The sequence below is a fragment of the Nelumbo lutea genome, chromosome 1, assembly GCF_056320005.1.
Source record: "Nelumbo lutea isolate HS-2025 chromosome 1, American lotus-T2T, whole genome shotgun sequence".
Classification (NCBI taxonomy): domain Eukaryota; kingdom Viridiplantae; phylum Streptophyta; class Magnoliopsida; order Proteales; family Nelumbonaceae; genus Nelumbo; species Nelumbo lutea.
The window spans coordinates 72,539,254-72,564,616 of NC_142684.1; the positions used below are offsets into that span (position 1 = coordinate 72,539,254).

Consider the following 25,363-nt stretch of genomic DNA (forward strand, 5'->3'; position numbering starts at 1 on the left):
TTAAGCGTCGAAGAGCCCCGTCGAGAAAATACCCCCGGGACCTCTGTTTCAATTCTCGCAAGTCCCTCAGCTCCCGTCGCCTATAAAGAGGAAGAAAAGATGGAGTTCTCGCAAGTCCCTCAGCTCCCGCCATCCACAAAGAGGAGGAAAAGATGGATTTCTCTCAAGTCCCTCAACTCCCACTGCTTACAAAGGAAAGAATACCACCTCATGCTGAGGGTAATCGGATTGCGCCGCACCAGGGAGCTCCACCATTTTCTAAGTCACCGACCGCCTAGTAGGGAGTTCGCCACCAGGTAGCTCTCCGCCAGGCAGTTCGCCACCGAGCAGCTCACCACCGGGCAGTTCGCCACCAGGCAATTCGCCACCAGGGAGCTCGCCACCAGACAGTTCGCCACCAGGCAGTTCGCCACCAAACAGTTCGCCACCAGGCAGTTCGCCACCAGACAGTTTGCCACCGGGCAGTTCGCCACCAGGCAGTTCTCCACCAAGCAGTTCGCCAGTAGGCAGTTCACCACCAAGTAGCTCATCACTAAGGCACGCCACCACCGGGTCAAATGACAAGATACTTGGCCAAAAAATTTTACATCACAAAACATTGGTACGTAGCCAAAAACGGTTACATCACATACCACAATGCACAATCCATTTACATTGGGCCATTGGCGAACACCCTTTTACTTGGTTTGTCCATACAATGAATCAAGGATAATTTGGTTGTCTACAAAGACGTATGTGATTACTGATTACTGAATATAAAGGGGTTTAAGCACCCCCCGTTTGACCTGCGCTTGTGCCCTATGTTTTGGCAAATTTACCCAGATGTAACAATCCAAAAGTTCTGTTATCACCGAGAAAAGAACACGACGTAGATACGTCTTCATAATTCAGATACAAAACAAATATACTTATTTACTCAGGTAGAACAAGAAAACTGCATATTATCTATGACAAAAAAAAAAAAAAAAAAGAAATCTGAAGACTTCCAATAAGAGGAACCCTGCCATTCTCGAGATGAAAGGAAACCCCATCTCATTTTACGTTGCACAAGCATCTTCCTAGTTGGGGGCCTAGACCCATCATCATTAGCATCATCATCTCTGTCTGTCTGTCTGTCTCTCTCTCTCTCAAACACAGTAATAAACCTGTTGAAGCATTTTATGCCAAAATGCCTCATCAAAATACTGTACCCATCAGCCAGCATCCACAAAAAAGGGTGAAAACTGTGGGGAGAAGCAATTGATTACCAGTGGAACTAGCCATGCATAAAAAGTCTTAGATCATGGTTGAAGGAGTGATGAAGTATAACCAATTTACATTTCACTTGAGAGCTTTTGACTGAAATAATCTCATGGTTTCTCTCTCCAATTTTGACTGAAACATCTCCACTGTATCTGTTTCTTATGCTTTGGAAGGAGAACATCCTACAAAAATGGTAGATGCTCACTGAATGAGCATGAGAGCACTTGTGTTCCCAAAAGATCATTGTGAATCTCAGTTGACTGCAGAATGAATCATATTCGCAAAATCCGAGTTAACTTGTAGACCTGCAATAATGCGATATCAATATTTTTTCACATTGAATTGTTCATATCGGACAAGATTAAATTATTCATGACATGAGATTTTACATAGGCTGAGGTTTTGTTAAAAGATGAAATCATTTTTTTATTTTTCTTTTTATCAAAGAAAGATGAAATATGTTTCCCAAGTTCTATTTTCTTTTTCTTTTTTTTTCTTTGTTTGTTTTTTATTTGATCAGCAATTTTCTTTCTTTGTTTGGTTTTGGTCTCACCCAATCCCTGCATGTGCAGATTGTTAGGTAATGTCTTTCTCCAAACAGCCTAAAACTGCCCAGGTGTGTGAAAGATCATTTTATTTGGAAGATTGTAGAGTAGAACTAGGAGTTCTACAGCATGGGGCCAAAGTACTGTAGTAGGCCAAGGTGTTCAATAGCAGGGACAACGATATAACTAATGTGGTATTCTCCCTAAACACAAAGAGGGGGAAAAGCACAACTGACACAATAATAAAAGAGATATCAACCTGGGCACTTCTGCTAGGCAGTGGCACCTCTAAACAGTTTCTGAGCCCATCTTCTCTGCAATACAACAATGTAAAGTTCAGAAGCAATAGAGATTTAACAAAATCACATGGTACAGAAATAAAGAAAAGGGAATAGGGAAAGGAAAGTTTCAAGAAATACACTGAAATACCTTCTACCAATGGTTCTTTGAAAATATTGATCATCCTTGATGTGTCCTTCTCCACCATACTTGGTTTCATCAGTATTTAGTATAATCTGTACAATGGAAACCAATCAGTAACTGTTGACCCATTGTTCAATTCAGACAAGAATGATTGGTAATGTGTACAGGCTTTTTGATGAAATTCTTTTCTTTTCAATTTGGATAAAGAATAATCCAGTTAATTTTAGGAGAAAAGAAATAAAATTTATAATTGTTTCCAACAAGACAATGTACATCAATTTGTTAAGTAGACCTTATAAGTAGCATATTCAACCCATATAAGATTTTTACAATGTTTCAACTTACTTGATACTCCCCAGCTTCTTCTACACCTACACTGTATCTTTCATAGGAACTACTAGGATGAAAGTTGAATACAAGAAGAAAGGGACCTCTTGTGTAAGAAACCACCTGTGACATGAACAAAGAAGCATACTCAATACATGTTGGTTCCAAGACATGATATACATACAATATTTGTCAGTAGATGCTTATTTATTTATTTATTTTGGGTAGTGGTGGTGGTTTGCTAGTTAAATTGTTAGACAACCCTATTTTACAAGCCAAAAGGCAGAAGTTTGCCTATCAAACCCTTTGTCAGGAATGAATTTGAGCTTAAAAACCCTTCAGTCCAAAAGAAGCCCTTTTCTGTGGGCATTTTAAACTGAAAAGTTTAAACATTGGATAGCCATCTTCAGGGAAACACTAATACAGAGTCAGTTATAGGGTTGAGTGGACTAGAGAATTGAACAAATGGCCAAACAGAGGATCCCATATTCTGGTTTGGACTTTGGGTTGACCACATACCTCCAATATTGCATAAATAGCATAAATCATGTAGAAGTATGCATGTAGTTCTGACATCTTTTCCACACAAATTATATATTACATTTCTATTCTTCAACCAACTTCATCCAAGACAACTTCAAGTGACCTAGGAATCTTTCACATGGTAATACGGTTTCAGGACAAAAGGATCCCACATCTTAACCTTTTCACCTTCTATTCATGGATGAATTCTATCTTGAAAGCCTTAGTCATGTGTACAATTTCAAATCTAAAAGTTGAAACATCAGATAACTAATACAAATAAAGGATAACGTGAATACAATGTGGGATATAGGGGTGATGTAGACTGAATGTAACACATGGTCAATCCAGAGGATCAACTATCTGATGGTCTGTTCAGATTGGTCACATCTTTTCTCTTGTGGCAGAAAATGGGGTAGGTCATGTAGGGAAAAACTCTAGTTGACCTGATTAGAAAACCTTTTTCCTAAAGAACTAATAAAACCACTCAACATAATTCTGTTTCCCACATACACACACATGCATGAAGAAAACGATGTAAGATAAAATCAGTTGACTAAGCAGTTGATGCCAGATAAAAGTTTGTACATGAGAAAAATATCCCAGAGTAAATAAACTAAATTGTGTAACTCATTTATATCATTTGCAAAATTGCTGTCATATCCACACAGGTTTACCGAGGAAAATGATGCTATGCTTCATAGAATACCTTACCAGGCTTGGCAGAATGAGCTGCTACCAATACAGCTTCCAACATGATCTATAACCAAATATCTCAAAAATGTTTTGTACTTGTATGTTGTCATTGATAGGGTCATACTTTTGAGATGGCAATCATGTATGAGATGTGCAGCTATAGATCTTGTTGGAAGCTGTTTTGGTAGCAACTTGTTGGTAGCAGATCCAGACTCTGGCAGAACAGGAAGAAGGTGGAAGATCAAATTCAGGAAGTTAGGAACACAAAAGCTTACTTAAGCATATTGAAAGGCTGTAAAACAGTGGCATTGAATCTAAATGGATGTATCATATTACAAGCTTAAGGTCATTTATTGATGAAGAGCAACAGGTTTTCTGAAGACAGGTATAAATTGGTGTGCCACTGAAAGGAGATAAAGTGTTTCTCTTTTCTCTGCTTATCTATTTTCAGAAATTAAAGGCCAGAATTTTGTAACCTTTTTTTGGCTTGAGATCTGAGATGCCATAGTTCATGCTATGGACTCAAACATTCATTTATTTGTTTTGGTTTATTTTCCCTTTTTTGATTGTGCAATGATTTTATTAAGAGGGAAAAGGAAAAACAAGAAACACCATTAGCTAAGCTTTACCGTTCTCAAGAGAAAAAAAGTCAGAGAGAAAACTAAAATAACATGAACGAGATCGGCTTCAGTTAGTGCAACATCCGTTCCAACAGCCTTTACAGCCTTGCATTGGGAATATCTCTGTACTTATGTGCTTTATTTCATGGGGAGATATTCCCAATGCAAGGCTGCAAGAGGCTGTTCGAACGGTGTGAGCATGGACTTGCACTGACTGAAGCCAAACTCAACACGAAGCACCTGCCTCTAAGACATTCCCTCCCCCTAAAAGATAATGTCATTGACTAGGTCCTTAGCAAAGACATTAGATGAATGATCCAAGAAAATGAGATGCTTGAGGAGGAAGCAATGTGGTCATCTCTCTACTAGATTTTCCTTTTGAAGGGTTGAACATTTATACTATATATGTTCTACAAGAAAGTAGAGACATTGCCAAAAAAAAAAAAAAGAAAAACAAAAACAAAAAGAGCAAGTAGAGGGATTGTAAACAGGGTTGCAACTTGGGCAGGTTTGGACTGAGTTGCATGGGCCTGGCCAAGGACCTGGGTCCAGTGCACTGTAAATTCTTCAAGTTGAGTACTAGACTTGCACCCCTGATTGTATAAGGCTGCTGCCTCTTTGCCTTAAAAGCTAGTGTCCAAGGAGAAAGAAAGAAATAAGTTCAGAGATCACTATGATAACGTTAAAGAGATTAAACACATGTAACTTAAAGAACATTGATGGATGTCTGTTAAGTAGAGCAACTTATAAGAGAAAGCTTCAATTTGACCAATAGATATCGATCATAACAGAGTGGAAGGTGAAACCAGGATTTATGTAGCCTACCCTATATAGCTGGGATAAGACTCTTTTGAATTAAGTTACTAGTTCAACACTAATGCATATTCTTTTGTCTTGCAATTAAATGAACGGATGAACTATTAACCATACCATAGCAGTGTCATTTACATGGTGAACTTTAGGTAGACCTCTTGAAAGTATCTTTTCCTTGTCATCCAACTTCATCATATCCTATGAAGCAATACTACATTTAGAATCATAGGAAGTAGAGAAATGCTAATATAATTAAAACAAGTGATGGAAAAGATACCTTATCGAACTGAAATAGACTGTTATGCAAACCTTTATCCATAAGTAAACCCCATTGGCGGTTGGCAAGGGAAAATGAGAAGTTGTTGCTTGGCATAGGAAACTCAACCCTCTAATACAAGATGAAATAATATATCACAAAATGTTTCTATAGCACAAGTTTCTATAGATATTTAAAGGAAGAAAACCTCACCTTTGGATGCCCGAATTCATTACCCATGAAGTTCAGGTAAGCACGACCACCTATGGTAAATGTAATTAATTTGATCATCTGATTCAAGTCAAAGATTCAAATGTTTAGGAAAGGACTGAAAGAAAAGCTAATATATATTGTTGAAGGCGTTTTTTAATCCAAATAATATTTAATAACTTAATAACCCAAATAAATGGGTTGGGTAGTCTACTAGCCAAATCATCAAAACTATAAAAAAGTATCCCGTATGGGAGTTCCCTCTCTTTTAGTGGGAGGGACAGGTGTCCTTCACCTAGGAGGAGAAAGTAGTTACATAACTACCTCACTCCCTATTTAAGATCCTTAAGGGGAAGCTAGAGAAGGACACACTCTTCGGGGAAAATTATCTCGAGAGATTCTTAAGAAAAGCAAAGATAAAGAGAGAACAAAAGAGAAGTGCTCAAGGGAAGGCAGGGATGGAAAAGAAGTCTCATTGATACAGGTAGGAAAAGGGAAGTCATCTTCGTGAATTGATGTGGACAAAAAAACAAATTACAAGCAACACTTCAAGTATACAACAATAAACACAAGAAACACCAAGCTGAAAACAACAAAACAAGTTGAATTTTTAGGGATTTTAGACCTAAACCTGAAGTAAAACTCCTCCTGGAACAGTTCTGCTATAGTAACAATGGCAGCAAGCTGGCCTCCCGCGCAGACATGCAGTGATGGAGGGATTGGAAGGTGCCAAAATGGTTGACTCCTCAAAACCCAAGCCCCCAATACTTGAAAACCCTATCTGGAGCTGAGCTACAGCTCAAACAAGAGAGGAAGAACCAAAAGATCCCTCCAAAAACAAACCCCTTCTCTTTTAGCAGCCTTGCACATGTCTCCATCTAGCCTCGTAAACTTCTCTTCACTAATCCAAGAGTTCTCAATTGATGGCTTCCCTTTCCACTTGACCAAGAACCTAAAATAGGGCCCATTTCAAATGTTGGTGACTCGAACGCCTTCTACACACTCTACTTGTTCAAAGCCCTGGAGAAGCCAATTAAAATATTTATGCATAAACCCCTAGAATGTTTCCCTCTCACAAGCAACTCCTTAAGAACAAAACTAACTTCAAATGAACCCCCAAAAGATAACTTTTGTTACAAAAATACCCAAGAGGCCAAAACCCAACAGATATGCACCCAACTGCCCCTCTCCAGAATCTGGCTTATAAAATGACGAAAATACCCCTGGTCCCAAACTATTAACAAAGCTACCCAAAAACAACAATTTGGAATCCTACTACAAAAATCATGCAAAACATAATACATTCACATTTTCTTTTTCATTTTTTTTTTTGCCTCGTCATGAATACTTCCTATATATGTCTTTTGCTATATATTTCTCTCTCTCTCTCTCTCTCTCTCTCTCCCTTTCTCTCTTATTTTCACTTTTGAGAAAGGAAATAGTAGGAAATAAACCATCTACAACCAGGTGCCTCTTCTTGGTTGATTATGGTCCCTCTTTCAAGACAAAGTTAGGGATTAAACCATCTATAGTCTAATTCTCAAGGGCTGATTATGGTTGCCTTCAAATGAAAATGAAGAACAGAGGGATAATAACCCTCTACAATCAAATATTCAATTTGATTGACTACGATTCCCTTTTTGTATGCAAAAATCCAAGGATTAAGGCTATCTACAGTCAAAACTTCATCTGATTGACTACAACTTATTGTGAAGAAAGGAGTGAGAAGGAAACTTTCTTTGTATCAAAATGAAAAGAGAGAAATGTATTGTTGTATAGTTTCTCAATTGTATTTTCTTTTTCTTTCTTTTCATTCTTGTACACTTGATGTAAAAGAAACTCAAATGAAAAGTTCTTTTTTAAGTACCCTATTGTTCTTTTCTTTTGTTCTATGCTCCAAGTCAAAATCAAAAGGTGTTCTCTACTTTTTTGTGGAGATATAATTAAAGGGAACAATTTGTATGATTCTCTGAATGGGCCTTACCTAAAATAATAAAAACTCAATCACTTGATTGAGTGAATTATGTATATATATATATATATATATATATAATATATATATATACTTGTAGTTAGAAGAATGTCGCTGCTTGAAATCCAAGAAGTCTTAAATTCTAACACTAATACTATTCAGGTGCTTGTCATCATTTCATCTGAATGTGTTTTCCTTGCAAACATGATTAGGTTATTCCCTTTTTGCATCATGTTTTCATGGGCATAGTTTTCAAGGTGCCAAGGCGAGGCTAGGTGACAGGGGGGCGCCTTGTCGCCTAGTCGTCACCTAGGCAATGGATTTTTTTATGTAGAAAACATAGATCCTAGGGATGTTACCTAGGTACCATAACCATATTTCCTTAATAATAATTCATAATTTTCATAAGAAAAGTATAGGGTTCATGTTAAAGTAGAGAAAATCAACATATTCATGACAATAAAAAGAAGAAGGAAAAGAAAATTAAAAAAATATAAGGGCTGAACCCTTATTTTTGTTATAGGAAAAGAAGAAAAGAAAATGTGTTGATTAGAATTTTAGTTTAATAGTAGTATTATAATTAGTATTTTAGTTTAATAGTGCCTATTTTATAATTATAATGTAAAAAAATAAAGAATAAAAAAGTATTTTAGAATACATAGTACAAAACTGTTTGGTGATTAGGCGAGGTGAGCCTCAAAGGGCGCCTTGTTGCCTAGGCATCGCCTTGACAACTATGTTTATGGGAGGATACTTGTTTAAAGATGTTACAAGTGATGCATTGTAGAGTGGTCAGATTCACATAGTGGACCGATTTATACACAGCAAAGTGTTGAAATTTAAGATTAAGTAAAATTGAAATGGAGAGAGAATAATGGAAGATGAAATATAGCTCGCTAGACTGTATGGTAGTTAATGTATTAGATAGAACACAGCAAACTAATAGAGAAGGAAAGACACAGAATTACCAGAAAGAGATGAGATACCAAGACCGAGCTCGTAGACAATAAAACTCACCAACTAAATTCAGACTAAAAACCTGCTATAAAACAAAACCGGAGTGCACGAAGGCCAAAGCAAACCCATATATTACCCATATGAACACTTAAATATGGAACTGACTCACAAAACAACTCTGAATATTCATTACTAATAGACAGGAAAGGCTCAACACCAATCCTCCTAAAATTAGATAAAAAAGGCTCCAATATATACCAAGAAGGCAGACATCCCATCACTAACCAACATCATGTCAATAAAATGGCCATAACTTTTCAAAATACGTAAGATTCATAAAACATGGTTTTGCTAGACAGGTAATTGAATAGCAACAGAAAAATCAGGTAAAACATATAAACTCATCTTCTGCATCATTTCGTACTTTCCTTAATATATAAAAAACCTTTCTATATATCTTTCAAAAAGAAAAGTGAAAATAATAACAAAGGTACTGGAAAGAAATCCAAAATTGAATTTTTAACATTGTTATAACATAAAGTTTCCATGTTACATACTTTGTACAACGAAGACCCTCTAAGCAATGGATTTTCTAAGTTAGAAGGACACTCCTTAGTTTCACCAAACAAAATTTCTGCAAATGATCGCCCTCCTGATATGGACTGTCATAAAAATTGTTAGGATGAATCATTAGGTGTGACAAATACTGAACTAAAAAAATAGAAAAAAAATGAAAAAGAAAATACAGGAGTTAACTAGTTAATGATTTTAGAAATTCTAATTAGATATTGCATGCATATGGACACGGTTGAGGTCGGATTCTAACCTGATTGTGGTTCTCGGCATATACCAGCATCTTCTCTGGACTTTGTTTATTGCCTATTAGTGTGTTCACAATCTGCATTATAAATATACTTCTATAACTATGGAAATACTAGATGGAAGCTCATATATATGAGTATTCAATGATACAAATAAGAGAAATATCAAATCAAATGCATGCCCAAAGAGGTCATGGAAGCCCCAAGGGCTATTGGACTAAGAAGGTTTAAGAAATGTGATCTCTCAACTATAAATATAATGCACAAAAAACTCAGTATTTATTCAATGATATGAAACCCCATTTAACTGCAGATTATTAACTGTATTAATCAAATGATGGAACCTTATTCATGCTCCATTCATGGTCAGGAACATTCTCGAGGAACCACGACCACATCTCTGATACAGAAAGATTGACATAGTAATCGAATCCCAATCCACCTTGAGAAATTGGTTCACATATTCCAGGATAAAGTGTAGCCTGCATAACATAGCAAACGATACTTCATAAACTGGTAAGGCAAACATATGCTAATATCAGAGTCTGAAATAATAGAACAGTAATGGTAGTTCTTGATGCTAATGCTCTAATAAGAATAAAAACCAGGCACCATGGGGAGACTGATGATAACTACTAGCTGGAACCAACATTGGGTAATAGCCTTTTTTAGCCATGTGACATGTGCAACCATAGATAGATAGATGGAGGTGGGATTGACAAATACATGTTAGGACACAATTAAAATGTCAATGGTTTGAGCAATTTGGTTTTCTGGAATAAAGGAACAGCTCTCAAATTGAGCTAACCAGGTTTGATGCTCAAATTAACTTATGTATATAAAGCTAAACTACACAAGTATATACTACATTCCTGAAATTTGACCATGTTAGACATGATCCCTATCCCATATTAATGTGCAGCACAGATTTCAACATTTTTGTTAGTGTAGGGGTATTTCTGTCTTTATACTTATGTTGAGGTTGCTGATTTGTAATATTATATTAGAACTAGTGTCCCTCACTTAAATAAGAGCACATGTGTCTTTTCCATTATATTAATAATATAAAAACATGTCTGGCCGAATGGAAGAGGAACTTTTTCTCTAATTCGAACCAGACTTTTCTTCTCTCTTTTTCTCCTCTTTTCTCTCTCTCTTTCTTCCCTCTTTCTTCCTCTTTCTTCTTGGCTGTTATCAGACTAACAGAACTCAAAGGCGGGCCAAATTATAACATGGTATCAGAGCTCAACTAAGCAACTCGGATCTGCCCAGATTTCTGTTCTCTGCGCACTCAATCTATGGTTTTCCCTTGATTTCTCTGCCATCGATTGGAGATAAGGGAAAGGGCTGAAAAGGAGTGGTCGCCCTCTTCCCTTGGAGGTTTCTAAGAAGCCCTCCCCTAATCGATGAAGAGAAGAGGGCTGATTCGTGTGGTGCAGTGGGTGTCTTGTGTGGACTGATTTTCTTCTCATGTGGTTTGTCTTTTAAGTGATGAGGTAAGAGATTTCTATGCATATTTTCTGTTATGAATCAAATAGGAATTATGCTTCAGATCGTATGATGGAATTTCAGACTGTAGTGTGCTAGGGTTTATGCTGTTTTTTTTTGTGTGATTCGAAGGAGTGGTGCTCATATAGTGGTGAGATTTCAGGTAGTCGTAGGGTAGGGGTTGTGGTGTAAAGAGTGCAATCTTCAGCAATAACAAGTGCTGAAACCAGTGTGATCAAACAGTGTGCAGTGTGCCAAATTCAGTGATAACAGAATTCAGCAATGGGAGATAACAGTGATAGCAAATCTAATTTGATGATACCTACTGACTACCTAAATGTTCAAATGACCTCCATTAAACTGAATGGAGAGAATTATGTACCTTGGGCTAAATCTGTAGAAGTTTTTCTGAAGGCAAAGAAGAAGGTGAAGCACATAAGGGAGGAGAAACCCTCTACTGATTCTCATGAGTATGAAGACTGGGAACAAGAGGATGCACAGATTATCACGTGGTTATGGAATAGTATGGAACCCAAGATTAGTGTAAATTTTATGTTTCCTGACACTGCCAAAGATGTGTGGGACCATGCTAAGAAGTTGTATTCTGGTCAAGACAATACAACCAGAGTATATCAGCTGTATCAGGAATACTTTAATCTACAACAGGGCAATCAAAGTCTTGAGGAGTACTATGCTAGTATGAGAAACATCCGTAATGAGTTGAATGTTTATCACCCCCTCACTTCTAATGTCAAAATTCAACAACAACAAAGAGAACAACTTGACGTGACTCGATTTTTGGTGGGGCTGAAATCTGAGTATGAACCAGTACGGGCTCAGATACTAGGAGGGTCAGCTCTCCCTTCTTTAGAAGAGGTGCTTGCTCGACTTTGGAGGACTTCTATTGGATCTACTGAGAACTCTAATGTCTCAGATAGATCAACCTTTGCAGTGTCAAGGGGCCGTGGTGTTAGAGGTGGAGCTCAAGGAGCTCAGTCTGGCCGTGGTGGTAGCAGTGGTCTGGTATATGGCCGGAGTGGTGGTGGTGGACCTACATATAACCGTGGTGGTGGTCGTACTGGAGATAGAGATTCAAGGGGAGCCTGTGGTAGAGGACGTGGCTCAGGTTTGAGGAGGTGTACTCATTGTGGTATGGATGGACATACCATTAATTATTGCTATGACTTGCATGGTCCACCCTCAACCTGGGCCAATCATGCCATGACTAGTGACACCAGTTCCAGTTTCAATTAGGAGAATCGTTCAGCTGATCATATGCCTCCAACATCCACAGATGGTTCTGGGAAGGAGATGGTGAGTGTTCCCTGTGATGAGTATGAGAGGTTTGTCCAATCCACATCTTAGCAGAACACGGCTACTTTCGCACACTCAGGTATGGCTTGTTTGGCATCCACACCTAATCCCTGGATTATTGACTCTGGAGCCTCCGATCACATGACTGGAACTCCAGGTGTGTTTTCTTCCCTCTCTCATTGCTCAACATCACAATCTGTTACCCTTGCTAATGGTTCAACATCCTCCATTTGTGGTGTTGGAAATGTTGACCTGGACCCTGTATCCTTATCCTCAGTTTTGTATATCCCTAAATTTCCGTATAACCTTATGTCTATTAGTAAACTGACCAAGTCACTTAATTGTTCCATTACCTTTTACCCTTCTATGTGTGTTTTTTAGGATCTCAAGACAGGGATGAAGATTGGTGGAGGGCATGAAGCTGGTGGATCGTATTATCTTGATGGTGGTGGAAGAACATCAACAACTCTCCAGTCATCTCTCTCTCCTCTCTAGTGGCACTGTCGATTTGGTCATCCTTCGCTGAAAGTTTTGAAATCTTTGGTTCCTTCATTGAGTCAACTTTTTGTTTTAGATTGTGAGTCGTGCCAGTTTGGGAAACACCACCGTGTTCCCTTTATTTCTAGGATTGATAACCGTGTGTTGAGTCATTTTTCTTTGATTCACTCGAATGTTTGGGGTCCTTATAAAGTGATGTCATACAATGGATATAGATATTTTGTCATTTTTGTTGATGATTTTTCAAGGATGGCGTGGCTCTATTTAATGAAGGAAAGAAGTGAATTGTTTACCATCTTCCAGAAATTTTATGCTGAGATTCGCAATCAATTTGGTGTTCACATTAAAATTTTTCGTTCTGATAATGGTCGTGAATATTTATCTTCATCATTTCAAGAATACTTGGACCAACATGGCATTATACATCAGACCTCATGTCCCTACACCCCACAACAAAATGGGGTGGCTGAGAAAAAGAATCGTCATTGGAAACAACGTGATCCCTCATGCATCACATGAATGTTCCCAAACCCTTTTGGAGTGATGCGGTGCTTACTTCTTGCTTCTTGATTAATCGGATGCCCACGTCTATCCTTGATGGTCATTCCCCATTTACTACCTTGTTTCCCACCTTGTCTCCGTTTCCTCTTTCTCAGGTATTTGGGTGTGTCTGCTTCATCCATAATCTGGGCCTCGGAAACGACAAGTTAGATGCACGATCCCTTCAGTGCATCTTCCTTGGCTATTCTCGGACCCAGAAAGGGTATAAGTGTTACCATCCTAGTTCTCGACGTTCCTTTGTGTGTGCTGATGTTACCTTCTTTGAGTCTACTCCATTTTTCTTGGGGTTCGGTGATGCTTCGTTCTTCTCATCACCTCCCCCTCTTCCACTTCCAGTTGCCAATTCTGTTCCCCTTGTTCCAGCCGTGACCAAGTCTTTGCCTCCAATGCCACCATCTGTTGAACGCCCACCTATCCATCAAGTGTATACACATCGCCCATGTGTACCGGTTGCTACTCCTCCGGCTCCATCATCGTCGACAGATCCGATAGTTGTCTCCACACCAGCCCCGAACCCAGTATCTGATCTTGATTTTCCCATTGCCTTGCAGAAAGGTAAACGCACTTGCACCCTTCATCCTATTTCTAATCACGTTTCACTCACTCACCTTTCCGCCTCCCATCGCCAACTTCTCTCTTTGTTATCCTTAGTTGTTGTTCCTAAGGATGTCCAAGAAGCCCTTGCCTCTCTAGGGTGGTGTCGTGCAATGGAAAAAGAGCTCTTAGCTCTACTTCATAATCATACTTGGGACCTCACCGCTCTTCCTCCTAGGAAACAGGCTGTCGGTTGTAAGTGGGTTTATACTGTTAAATATTTGCCTGATGGTAGTGTTGAACACTTGAAAGCTTGGTTGGTTGCAAAAGGGTACTCCCAAACCTATGGTATTGACTATACAGAGACCTCCCCAGTTGCTAAGATAGGGTCAGTTCGTGTTGTGATCTCTCTTGCAGCTATGTATGATTAGCCCCTATATCAGCTTGATATCAAGAATGCCTTTTTTGCATGGTGATTTGCTTGAGGAGGTCTACATGGAGCAACCACCAGGGTTTGTTGCTCAGGGGGAGGATGGTAAGGTCTGCAGACTAAAGAAGGCTATATATGGGTTTAAACAGTCTCCTCGAGCATGGTTTGATAGGTTCAGCAAGGTGGTAAAGAAGTTTGGTATGAAACAGTGCCAAGTTGATCATTCCGTCTTCAGTCACGACTCTCCGACAGGAAAAATACCATTGGTGGTGTATGTAGATAATATTGTTATTACCAGGAATGATAAAATGGGCATTGATAGATTGAAGACTTTTCTACAGGAACATTTTCAAACAAAGGACCTTGGAAAATTGAAATATTTCTTGGGAATAGAAGTAGCAAGGTCTAAGCACGGTATTAATTTGTGTCAGAGGAAATATGTGCTTGATTTGCTGGAGGAAACGAGTTTGTTAGGTGCTAAACCAGCTGAAACACCTATGGAAACAAATACTAAGCTGAGCAGTGATATAGGTGAAGTGTTTGAAGACCCTGGCAGATACCGACGACTTGTAGGTAAACTAAACTACCTAACCATTTCTCAGCCAGATATTTCATTTGCAGTTAGTAAGGTAAGTCAGTTCATGCAGAAACCTCTAGTTCCTCATTGGAATGTGGTTCTAAGAATTGTGAGGTATTTAAAAGGGGCCCCTGGTCGTGGTTTGATATACAAAAGTGGTGGAACACTTGAAATAGAAGGGTATACTGATGCTGACTGGGCTGGTTCTATGTCTGATAGGCAGTCTACCACAGGTTATTGTACTTTTCTGGGGGGTAATCTGGTGATATGGAAAAGTAAGAAGCAGACAGTCGTGGCAAGAAGCAGTGTAGAGGCAGAATATAGAGCTATGACACATACTGCTTGTGAATTAGTGTGGCTAAGGAACCTTCTACAGGAGATAGGATACAACATTAATACTCCAATGAAGCTCTATTGTGACAATCAGGCTGCAATTCATATTTCTTCTAATCTGTTAATACAGGGAACCAGTGGGCAGACTTATTTACAAAAGGGTTGAGTCGAGGAAGAGTGGACTACATATGTAACAAGCTGGGATTATATGATACATACTCACCAGCTTGAGGGGGAGTTAGTATAGGGGTATTTCTGTCTTTATACTAATGTTGAGGTTGCTGATTTGTAATATTATATTAAAACTAGTGTCCCACTTAAATAAGGGCACATGTGTCTTTTCCATTATATTAATAATATAAAAACATGTCTGGCCGAATGGGAGAGGGAATTTTTCCCTAATTCAAACCAGACTTTTCTTCTCTCTTTTTCTCCTCCTTTGTCTCTCTCTTTCTTCCCTCTTTCTTCCTCTTTCTTCTTGGCTATTATCAGACTAACAGAACTCAAAGGCAAGCCGAATTATAACAATTTTTATATGGAGAATCTTTATCTGTTGTATAAATCTTGTCATCATTTTGTGTTTATTTATTTTATTTATAGACTGTTTATAAATAAAATAAGTAGTCTATAAATAAAATATCGGATTGATGCTCAAATAAACTTTTTTTATATAAAGCTAATCTACACAAGGAGACACCATTTCTTGAAATTTGACCATTTCATGTGTGGTACAGATTTCAACCTTTTTATATGGAGAATCTTAATGTCATATAAATCTTGTTATCATTTATTGTTGCTGCTTTTATTGTTTAGACATGATGTTAAATACACACTTATATCTTGAAATTGCAGCTTATATATTGTTGTCTTAAAACAAACCAATTTGTATATGCAAAATACTTTTTGTCTCTTGGGTATGCTGAAGTTTCAGATTTGTTCTGCTATTCTTTTGTCCTTTTGGCTCAGCAAACCCTTCATATCTTTGTCCCAAAGTTGATATCATTAGAAAGGAAGAAAAGACCATTAAGCAAGTAATAAACTTAAAGTTACTTACATCATCTGCAATTGTTATTATGCCAGGATGAAGCTCATGTAGGATTTCATTTGCCAAGATTAGGTATATTAGTGCATCTTTGTCAACATATTGATTACAGTACCTGGATTCAACATTAACAATAAAATAGATAGTTTCTTAATTAGCAGAAAGCATGAGGAAGAAGGAAAATAAATAAATAAACTTCTCTCAAACATACTAACTGTCACGCTCCAAGGAAAAGGAAAAAGGAAAAACGAAAAAGAAAACCCACAGAACTGTTTACATGCATTTACTACTCATTATCATAGTTGTTAAGGTGACACCTAGGATGCCTAGGAGACAAGGTGCCTATGAAGGGTTGCCTCACTTAAATACCTAGATATTTTGTGCACAGTGCTATGAAAATTTATTATATTCTTTATCTTTTGAGATTATAATAATAAAATACATATTATTAAACTAAACTACTCATTTTGTGAATTTATATACTAGTTTATATTTATAATTTTGTAATTTGTTAGGATTCAATCAACGCATGTGTTGGTGTACGCTCTCTTGAACCCTTGGGGACTTCAAAACCTGAACCAATACACAAGGAAGAACTTAAAATTTGGTCTAATCAACACATTCTTCTTCTTTTTCTTCTTGAGAAATGGTAACTTTTCGTTCAAACAAAAAGAAGTTGCGCCTCAGGGGATGTGAAATGTAAACAGAGCTCAATGGCAAAAACACAAAAAGAGTCCAATCAGAACTCAGGTAAACAATCTGTCCTATACAAAGAGATCCTCTCTAAGCCATATTTAGCTAAAGTGTCAGCCTTTTGGTTCAGTTCTCTAGGGATCCATCTGTAGCTACAGCCAAGAAGAGAAGGAAGAAAATTCATTGATTTCAAGAAGGAAATAATCTATCCTCCAAGGACCAGCTGCAGACTTGTTGGCCCATCCAGCAACATTCCTGGGATCCCCCTCAACCAGCAAAGGGAATGCCTACAAGGTTTTGGCAAATCAGAGACTGGCAAGAAGGGACTTAACTTCAGCTTCTGAGGCATCCATTGCAGCAACAGGTCTACCCTCTCTTTTCTTCTTTTCATAGGACAAAAAAGGAGTCAGCCCCTATATTTTCTGCATTTTCTTTTCTTTTCTTCTTTTTATTCTCATGAATATATTGATTTTTCTATGTTTTAATATGAAATTTATACTTTTTTTTTGTTGAAGATTATAGGCACGTACTAGTGAAAGATGGCTGCTGAGAGCTATGGGAATCTAGGGAATTAAGCTGCTATTCTTGTCTTTTTATCTAAGAAAATCCATTTCCTAGGCAACTAGGCAACAAGGTGCCCCCTGTCACCTAGCCTCACCTCAGTACCTTGAAAACTATAATTACTGTGCAAGGACGACTATATAGACATGCATACATAAAGATGCATATATGGTTCCTCCATCGGATATGAAACATAACACTTGGCACTGGAATGCATTTTACCAGTTCACATAATCCCTGCACCCTATCATTTACATCTTTCCACTGGAATGGTGACATTAAAGATTAAAAGATTAATTTTTTTATAGTTTGAGAAATGCTCAAAGAAAGATCTTAGTTTAGCCAGATGGAAGAGGCTTTTGGTATCACTAGTTCACTACAAATAAAGTGTGTAGAAGGAATATGTGCATCCCTTTCTGCTGATATAAAAAATTTGCATCCCTTTTGGCACCCTAACTATGTCACTTCATGTAAGATTACTGGTACTATTTAGATCTCTTCTCTGAATAACTTCATCTATATATGCTTGGCATGTTTGTTGTAATTTATTCTTTTATCTCATAATCAATAAAATTCACGATTAAAAACTTGGTATACATCCATGCTCAAAAATTGAAGAGTTCCAAAATTGACACTCCAAATATTTGGTTCCATTTCATGCTCCCACCCTGTGGTATAATCCAGTCACTGAGGCCAAAGCAGTGATAATTTGTCACTTGTCATGTTAAACTAAATATCAAGTACAAGCTATCAATATTGTCAACATAAACACATTAGCACCTGATGATGATGAAACTCTTGTAATAAGAGAATTGTTGAAACCACATTAAATAGTTGATTGATGAACAAAATAAGTCAGTTACTTACTCCTCCATGTCACCAGTAAAAGAAGCAAAACCATTGTGTGTATACATCATGGATGAGAGTGAATGGAACTGGAAACCATCGATCATATACTCCACAATCCACCTGTTCAAATGACAAATTATAAACAATTCTAAGTGAAATCCCCATCATTGACAACAATGCAAAAAAAATGAAAATAAAAAAAAGGACCAAAGTGGTTGTCAAATAATTTAATGGCCTCTCTAATGAGATTGACAGTTACTCCATTATCCATTAAGGTAGTTAACATTGTGAAGGGAAATACATTTAAATGAAGGAAGCAATGTGCTGACACTTGTAACCATTTGTAAATTACAGATAAGGTTGAACAAATACAATCATGAATTGTATCATAAATTGTAGGGTGATCTCTGATTTCCAAAAATTGTAACTGTGTGCATGATGTCTTTGATATGATTTATCTCTGATACATAGTTCCAATTTAGGGTTGTAAATTTAGGATTTGTAGGTTAGAAAAGAAGAGAAAGAGTAAGAAAAAAAACAAACGAAAGGGATATCATGCTAACCGCTAGATGAGAAAAAAAACAAAGGAAAGGGATATCATGCTAACCGCTAGATGAGCCCTCAAAATTTTATTATTTTGTATCCATAACAACAATAAAGATAAACTGCTCCTTCAAAAACATGTAAAACACTATGTATAATTTAATCAATACCCATGTATTTCCACATCAAAGTCCATAGCAGGAACATGTCTTTTTACTCAGAACACAAGGAAGGTTAACCATCTCAATAGGGCAAATCCAGATTGGATTTGTTGGGCATATGTTCAAGAACCAAATTCCATCAATATTGGTGATCACCATTTTAGGGCCCAATTCTTGTGGTCTTGGATCTGATAGGCACCAGAGTAAATCCTGTCTTACAAGGTCATAAGCTTGATCTGATATTTAACATGTTGGAACTTGTGTTTGAAAGATACTTAATAATGGTGATTAACTGGATCATAAGAAGAACTCATAAAGAGAGTCTCATTCCTCAGTAAAACTGTTCTTGACTATGATACCTAGATAACTGTACATAAGTACTGTGTCATGTCAGATACTTCAATTTTTAGAACAAGATTCTGTCCAAGTTCAACACTATGTCAAGTTATGTTCTTGCCATATTTGGGTAAAATAGATTTTTTGGTTAGCGTACTCCTAAAATATATTGGTTTCTGGAGTCATTACTTTACTAATGAGATGATAGACTCCCTAGTCAATGTTATGTTGAATATGATTACTCATTACTTCTTTTCCTCTTTGGGGACTTGATCTTCCAAGGTAATTCTATTGCATCTTCTCCTTCAATCATTCCATTTGGCATCCCATTATTTTTTCTCTATTCTCTATCAATAATGAGACTGAGAGTTGTACTTGCCCTTCCTTCATAGATGACCTACTGTTTCTTAATTATTATATACTTGTATTAATTAAAAATTATAAGTATTGCTGGCCCCATTTTCTGGGATGAGGCTGATGACAATGATGAATTAGTAAACATATATTCATGTCATAGAGAGGAAAAAAAAAACAAATAGACTGATTTTGCACAAATGAAAGAGTAAAATAAGATGATATATTGATGGTTCATAAGTACCACTTCAGATTTGACAGAAGATAGTGGAGCACATCAAGATCACCATACTTAAACATTCTGGTACCCCAATATTTGTGATGCCCTCGCTTACCTATTCAAGAGAAAAGTTTACACATCACTTGTGAAGGTTTTAGCGAAAGAACAAATGATAACCATGCAGCTTATGAGTCTCTTCTATTGGCATTTACTCTTCCATTAACATCGCTGAGAAATCTACAAGGGTTGCAATAATGGAAGCAAATAGGCAAGGCACTTGATTGGTACAGACAAGAGAAGCATCTCCAAGGTAAGAAAACTATTGGCATATGGTTCTTCATCATACATATTCTTGCAAGAAGTAACTCATAATGTTTTGTTATATTCATGTAAAAATGCCTTAGGAGATTTATACATCTTAGCAAATAACTCAAGACATAATCAAAAGATGGGTTTCAAACTATTCGCCTATAGGCATCTCAATAAAATGGAAAATCTATATTTCTTGAACCAGGTTTTAGAAGTTTTCTCATCAGGTTTCCATGTATACAAGATAAAAGTTCATTAAACAAATAGATATGGAAAGAAGGTTCTATTGCATACAAAAACAAAGAAGCAAACTTCTGACAGGTAAAAGGGAAGTGAAACTAAAGAAACAAGTTCTACTTATACAAGTAGATTGCCAAGGAGTTAAGTTTATATATCCACATCACTTGGAACAATTTTGCATATTAGAACAGTAAGAGAGAAATACTGATTTGTGTATTGGATTGTTACACTAGATACATTAATAGGAAAAAGAAGGTTGTTAGTTTTAGGAACAGCAACTTCCCTGGATGCAATGATTGGAAAAAGGAAAACAATGAAATAATTGCTAGGGAATCCAGTAAACAGTCAAGATGAAATTTGAATTCATGTGTTACCACTTACCAGTATGAAAGTAGCAGTCATTTGATCCATCAAAAAGGGACAAACCAACCATTTCATCTGCTGCTGAGTAAGAGTGGACAATATCTAAGAAGACTAACAATCCGAGCCCTGTAAAGAGAAATTATACATTAAGTGCAACATAGTTAGGCCAATTGCCAAAAACGGGAAAAAGGAGGGAACAATAAAAGAGCCAGCTCAAGAATAGAAACTTTTGTTGCTCATCAGAGCACAAGAAAAAAATTATTTTCCATTTTCTAAAAAAGTTATTCTACATTATGTAAGCATTGGCCCTTTTGACTGAAAACTCAAGAATATAAATTAAGAATTCAATTTGCAGATTGAAAGATGACTATGTGCTTCAATTTAAGTAATGATTTACAAAATGAATGTCATCAGAGAAGTCTATGAAGATGACCATGTGCTTCATCAACCAAACGTTTGAATTCATCGGGAGTGCCAAAACGACTGCTAACAGCAAAGAGATTTGTGACCTGCATTGTATTTGGGGAATGACATTGTATTCATTGGATATTTAAGTAACCAATAAAGCATTTCTTGTAAATGAAGCTAAAAAGGGAATATTTGATGTATGAAAAGAGAATCATCCAGATTGACTTTTCTATTACTCCACAATAAATGAAGCTAAAAACATACAAGTGTTTTTTTATCATAAACAAGTTAGAAAGAATTTTATTATTAGAAATAGTAATAACACATAGTAGAGAGACTCAAGGAGAGTCACTAGTACCCCTTAATGGAAGGTCCCATGTACAAGTCATTTTTATTTACCTCTTCCCTTTCAAGGGTGTCAGCCAGAAAATTTGCTGATCTTCTAATCTACATGAACCAGTTAATCAGTTTTCTAGCAAGAAGCCTAACTTGACAAAATGTTTGAACCACCAAATTACCTCTCCTGATCCATTCATCCATCCAATTACTACTTTACCCTCCACTTCTAGACTTAGCATGTTTACCAATGAGCAAATCTTGGTGTTGAAGTACCGAGAAAAGTTAAACCTAATTTAGTTACCTATATCAATTGGGTCTAGTACATAAAAATGACTCAATTATGGCGGTCCATTATCAGTAGTTCCTAAATTTCTTTGATTGCCACAGAAGTGGCCATCAAAGTTTGATTTCAGAGTTCCTTCTAGTGGTAAATGCCAGTCCACTCAAAGGCAAGGAGGGCACTTTTTGCCAAATTTTGATGATATCATCTCTAGAAAAAATATGATTTTCTTGATTTTACATTTTTTTGAAAGTAAAGTATAATGAGCAGATCTAAAAGGATGAGATGAACCAAAGCCTCCTATATTCTCTTGTTTTTTAAAATTCAAGCATTCCTCTCATCCCAAATGGTCCATAGAGTAGTGGCTCTCATACTTCTTCTGTACATGATCTTTCCCCTCTCGACGTTTGGGAGAAGAACTGTCTTAAATTTTATTCCACCTCCATTGGTTGCTCCCCCCTTGCACCAAAAAGAGTAAAGAATCATTTCTAAATACCAAAAACAAACTTGCAAGAGATTGGTTGCTCCCCTCATCTCCTACTTTGGATGATCTCATAGTCACAGTCACAAGTATTAATAATTTTCAACTAGAAAACTTTCCAGCAAAAAACATGTGTTTTCAATGGAATTAGATCACTATATCTTTTCAATCAGAAATACAACTTGAGGATCAGTAGGAGATGTCACAGCTTTGAAGAAGAGGAATAAAAGAAAAGACCACTAGAATCAATGGACCAAATTCTACCACCTCACCATTAAGGTCAAAGAACTACCAAAAAGACGAATGCTTTCAGCTATCAAAAGCACAAAAAAGAACCATACACACATATTTAATGAGTTTCTGTAGTTTTCAAGTGCAAATAAAAGGAAGAATCTTCAACTCACTCTATAACCAACAGTAAAATAATCTTTATGCTCAATGACTCCAATCAACTGAATTACATTGTATCCAGCTTCCTTTACATGTGGAAGGACCTGGAAGGAGAAAGAGATACAGAAAAGGAGAAAAATGCAATTATATGTTATAACTGAAGCAGAGAAAAACTACAACTGCAGGAGTTACCATTTCAGTAAATTCATTAAAAGAGGAGACTTTTGGTTCTGATCCACTTATTCCAACATGGCATTCATATATTCGAAGAGACTTTGGCACTTCTGGACGTGGATTTTTCCATTTGAATGCACTTTCAGGAGGTGGTTCCCAATGCACTGCAAATGATTGCTTTCCATCTACACCTGCTTATAATCACAAGACTTCAGAACAAGCAAAAGGTATGCAGAAAAGAAGATATGTTTCCAATGTTTTACCAATAAAACCACTAATGAGACCATAAACAAACAACAAAATGGCGCAAATTGTTAGAGGGGATTATTCCAAAAGGACTTAGATACAGCATCTGGATGAAATAAAAGCTGCTTCACATACTTTAGGTACTGACTCAATCTAATTAGCTGACAAGGTGCAGAAGATTCAACCTTGGACTGAAACCAAGATTTCAGTTTCTACCATATTTTCAGAAGAAAATTATTGCACAAATAAGAAACACAACCTTGTGAGGTAGAATTGAGCAATGGTACTGCTAATCATTCCTTGAAAAAAGTTTGCTTTCCATGGCCATTTTACATACAGTTGAACACTATAAAATAACATTCTTCATGGAAGTTGTTCATTTTCCTTCATTTTACATGTAACCTAATCAAGTCCAAAATAAAAAGAGCTTTGATGAGAAAAAAAGAGTAAAGCAATACAGATACTCTGTCAATAAGTAAGCTCACCTGGAAGCACATAAGTTGCCCAAGCAGGAATTCGCTCCAAAGGACCATTTGGAGTGTTGAGATAAACCCTGTATCTACTTCCATGAGGTATCCCTGGACTATACTTCTTTAACCAAGCTTTCCTTCCCTTTCGCATCTCTAACCAGTAAGCTAGAGGAGGCTTTTTGGCACGAAATTTTGCTCGCCATACAGGATCATCCACAACGCTGTAAATATCATATTCTTTTCCATTATCAATCACATCATAAGGAGGTAAGTTCGAAGGTGGATCATCTTTATGTTTTTCTTTCCACTCCTTATATCTTGTTTCAGCATCTGGTATTTCCTCCAGTTCCTCTTCAGTTTGGGGCCCGTTAGGTCCAAATATCTGCTCATATAACTTTGCAGCTACTTCAAAACGTGATTTAACAAACCGGTCCTCTCCGGGTTCCCAATATTCGTCATCCATTTTGTTGAATAGTTCTTCAATGGTAACACCACTGTCACCTTTATCATAGTCATCCACATAGTTATACTGCTGAAAGAAGAATTCATCCGGTTTCTCTCCCTCCCTGAGCTTATCTTCAACAATGATCAACCAATAACCATAATCATCACGGCCAAGGTGACCCTCTCTTGCACTGTTTTCCGTTGGTGACCACCCATTAAAATCACCAACTAATGCACAGTAACGAGCACCTGTGTAAACATGTTACAGGCCCATGAAGTACTACCAAGCATATGTAAAGACAGTTGAAGCAACGCTAGATAAACAAAATTCAACAAAATGGCTATACACTCAATTGGCATTGCGGGACACTGCGAGTCTGGACATATATTTTTAAGAAATAGGCAATACCTGGAGCCCACTCCATGAAATCCACCCGATGTTGTACATTGCGATGCAAACCCAATATCTCGTATCTGGAGAAATCAATTCGAAACCGTTTTCAAAATCAATCAATTACGTAACAAGAACAATTTATTGAGAATTTCAGAAAATACATAGAAACTGATTTTCCGGCCATATCCAACACCATCCGTTCGGGAGAGTTTTCTCGAAATTGCAACAATTCAGCATAAAAGCCAAAAGAACAAGAATACGAGATAGAAACCCAGAAACTGAAAAAGGATGCTGAAAACGATGGAAGGGGGACAAAACCCACCCAGATGCCATCTCCATGAGACTAGCGTAACGAGTTGACAACTGAACTTTAAGGTCCTTCATCGATTTATGCCTGAAAATGTTAGTTAATTGATTAATAAAAACGCAACCTTGAGACACCAAAGGAAAAGACAAGTTGATATGCTGTCGGCAGTGCCTCTCACGCAGGAATTGGGCGAATGCTTTATGAGAAATGCCAAACTTGGTGAGGAAGCCAACTGGGTCCACCCCTTTATCTTCACCGGTGGTATTTTTCTTCTTCGAAGCTCGTCCGGATTTCATCGGCCGCGGTTGCTCTGCTGCAGAACATCTCCATCTGCTGCGGTAAGCGATAGTTGCTCGTCCTCTTTTATGTGATTGATAAGAGAAAGAATGGCTGCTAAAAGGAAGAGATGGCAGGGTGGGCAGCGCAACTGTAGTAGCCATTTTGAAAGCTTCAGAGCTCTACCTGCTGACTGCTGTTGTTGCAGAGTGCAGAGAGCTTGCTCGTTCACTCTCGTTTTGTCTGATGATAAGAGGCGGGTAGTCGTTCTTTCTTTCAAAAGCGAAGAATCCCTACGGAGCTTCGCTTTACATGTGCAACAAAAGAATATCTAGCATGAGCAG

General features: G+C 37.3%; 1 protein-coding gene across 2 annotated transcripts; it reads right to left on the bottom strand.

The window, feature by feature from the left end:
* Positions 1 to 825: 825 nt before the first annotated feature.
* On the bottom strand, positions 826 to 25,351 carry EMB2729 (Alpha amylase family protein). 2 transcript variants are annotated; one of them, XR_016104967.1, is made up of 22 exons: positions 24,915 to 25,351; positions 24,759 to 24,830; positions 24,452 to 24,516; positions 23,614 to 24,291; positions 22,901 to 23,073; positions 22,723 to 22,812; positions 21,244 to 21,319; positions 20,829 to 20,936; positions 19,923 to 20,013; positions 18,303 to 18,404; positions 16,194 to 16,296; positions 9,749 to 9,886; positions 9,410 to 9,481; positions 9,141 to 9,245; positions 5,658 to 5,735; positions 5,466 to 5,576; positions 5,306 to 5,386; positions 2,556 to 2,660; positions 2,217 to 2,302; positions 2,047 to 2,101; positions 1,248 to 1,547; positions 826 to 1,145 (listed from the first exon to the last, which is right to left on the bottom strand). XR_016104967.1 is itself a non-coding variant. In XM_088964425.1 (21 exons), exons 1-21 carry the CDS (start codon positions 25,181 to 25,183, stop codon positions 1,515 to 1,517), a joined length of 2,691 nt encoding a protein of 896 aa, XP_088820551.1. In that variant the 5' UTR covers positions 25,184 to 25,343; the 3' UTR covers positions 826 to 1,514. The 2 variants fall into 2 exon arrangements, 1 of the variants encoding a protein (XP_088820551.1); XM_088964425.1 differs by having other exon boundaries at positions 826 to 1,547; positions 24,915 to 25,343.
* Positions 25,352 to 25,363: the final 12 nt, after the last annotated feature.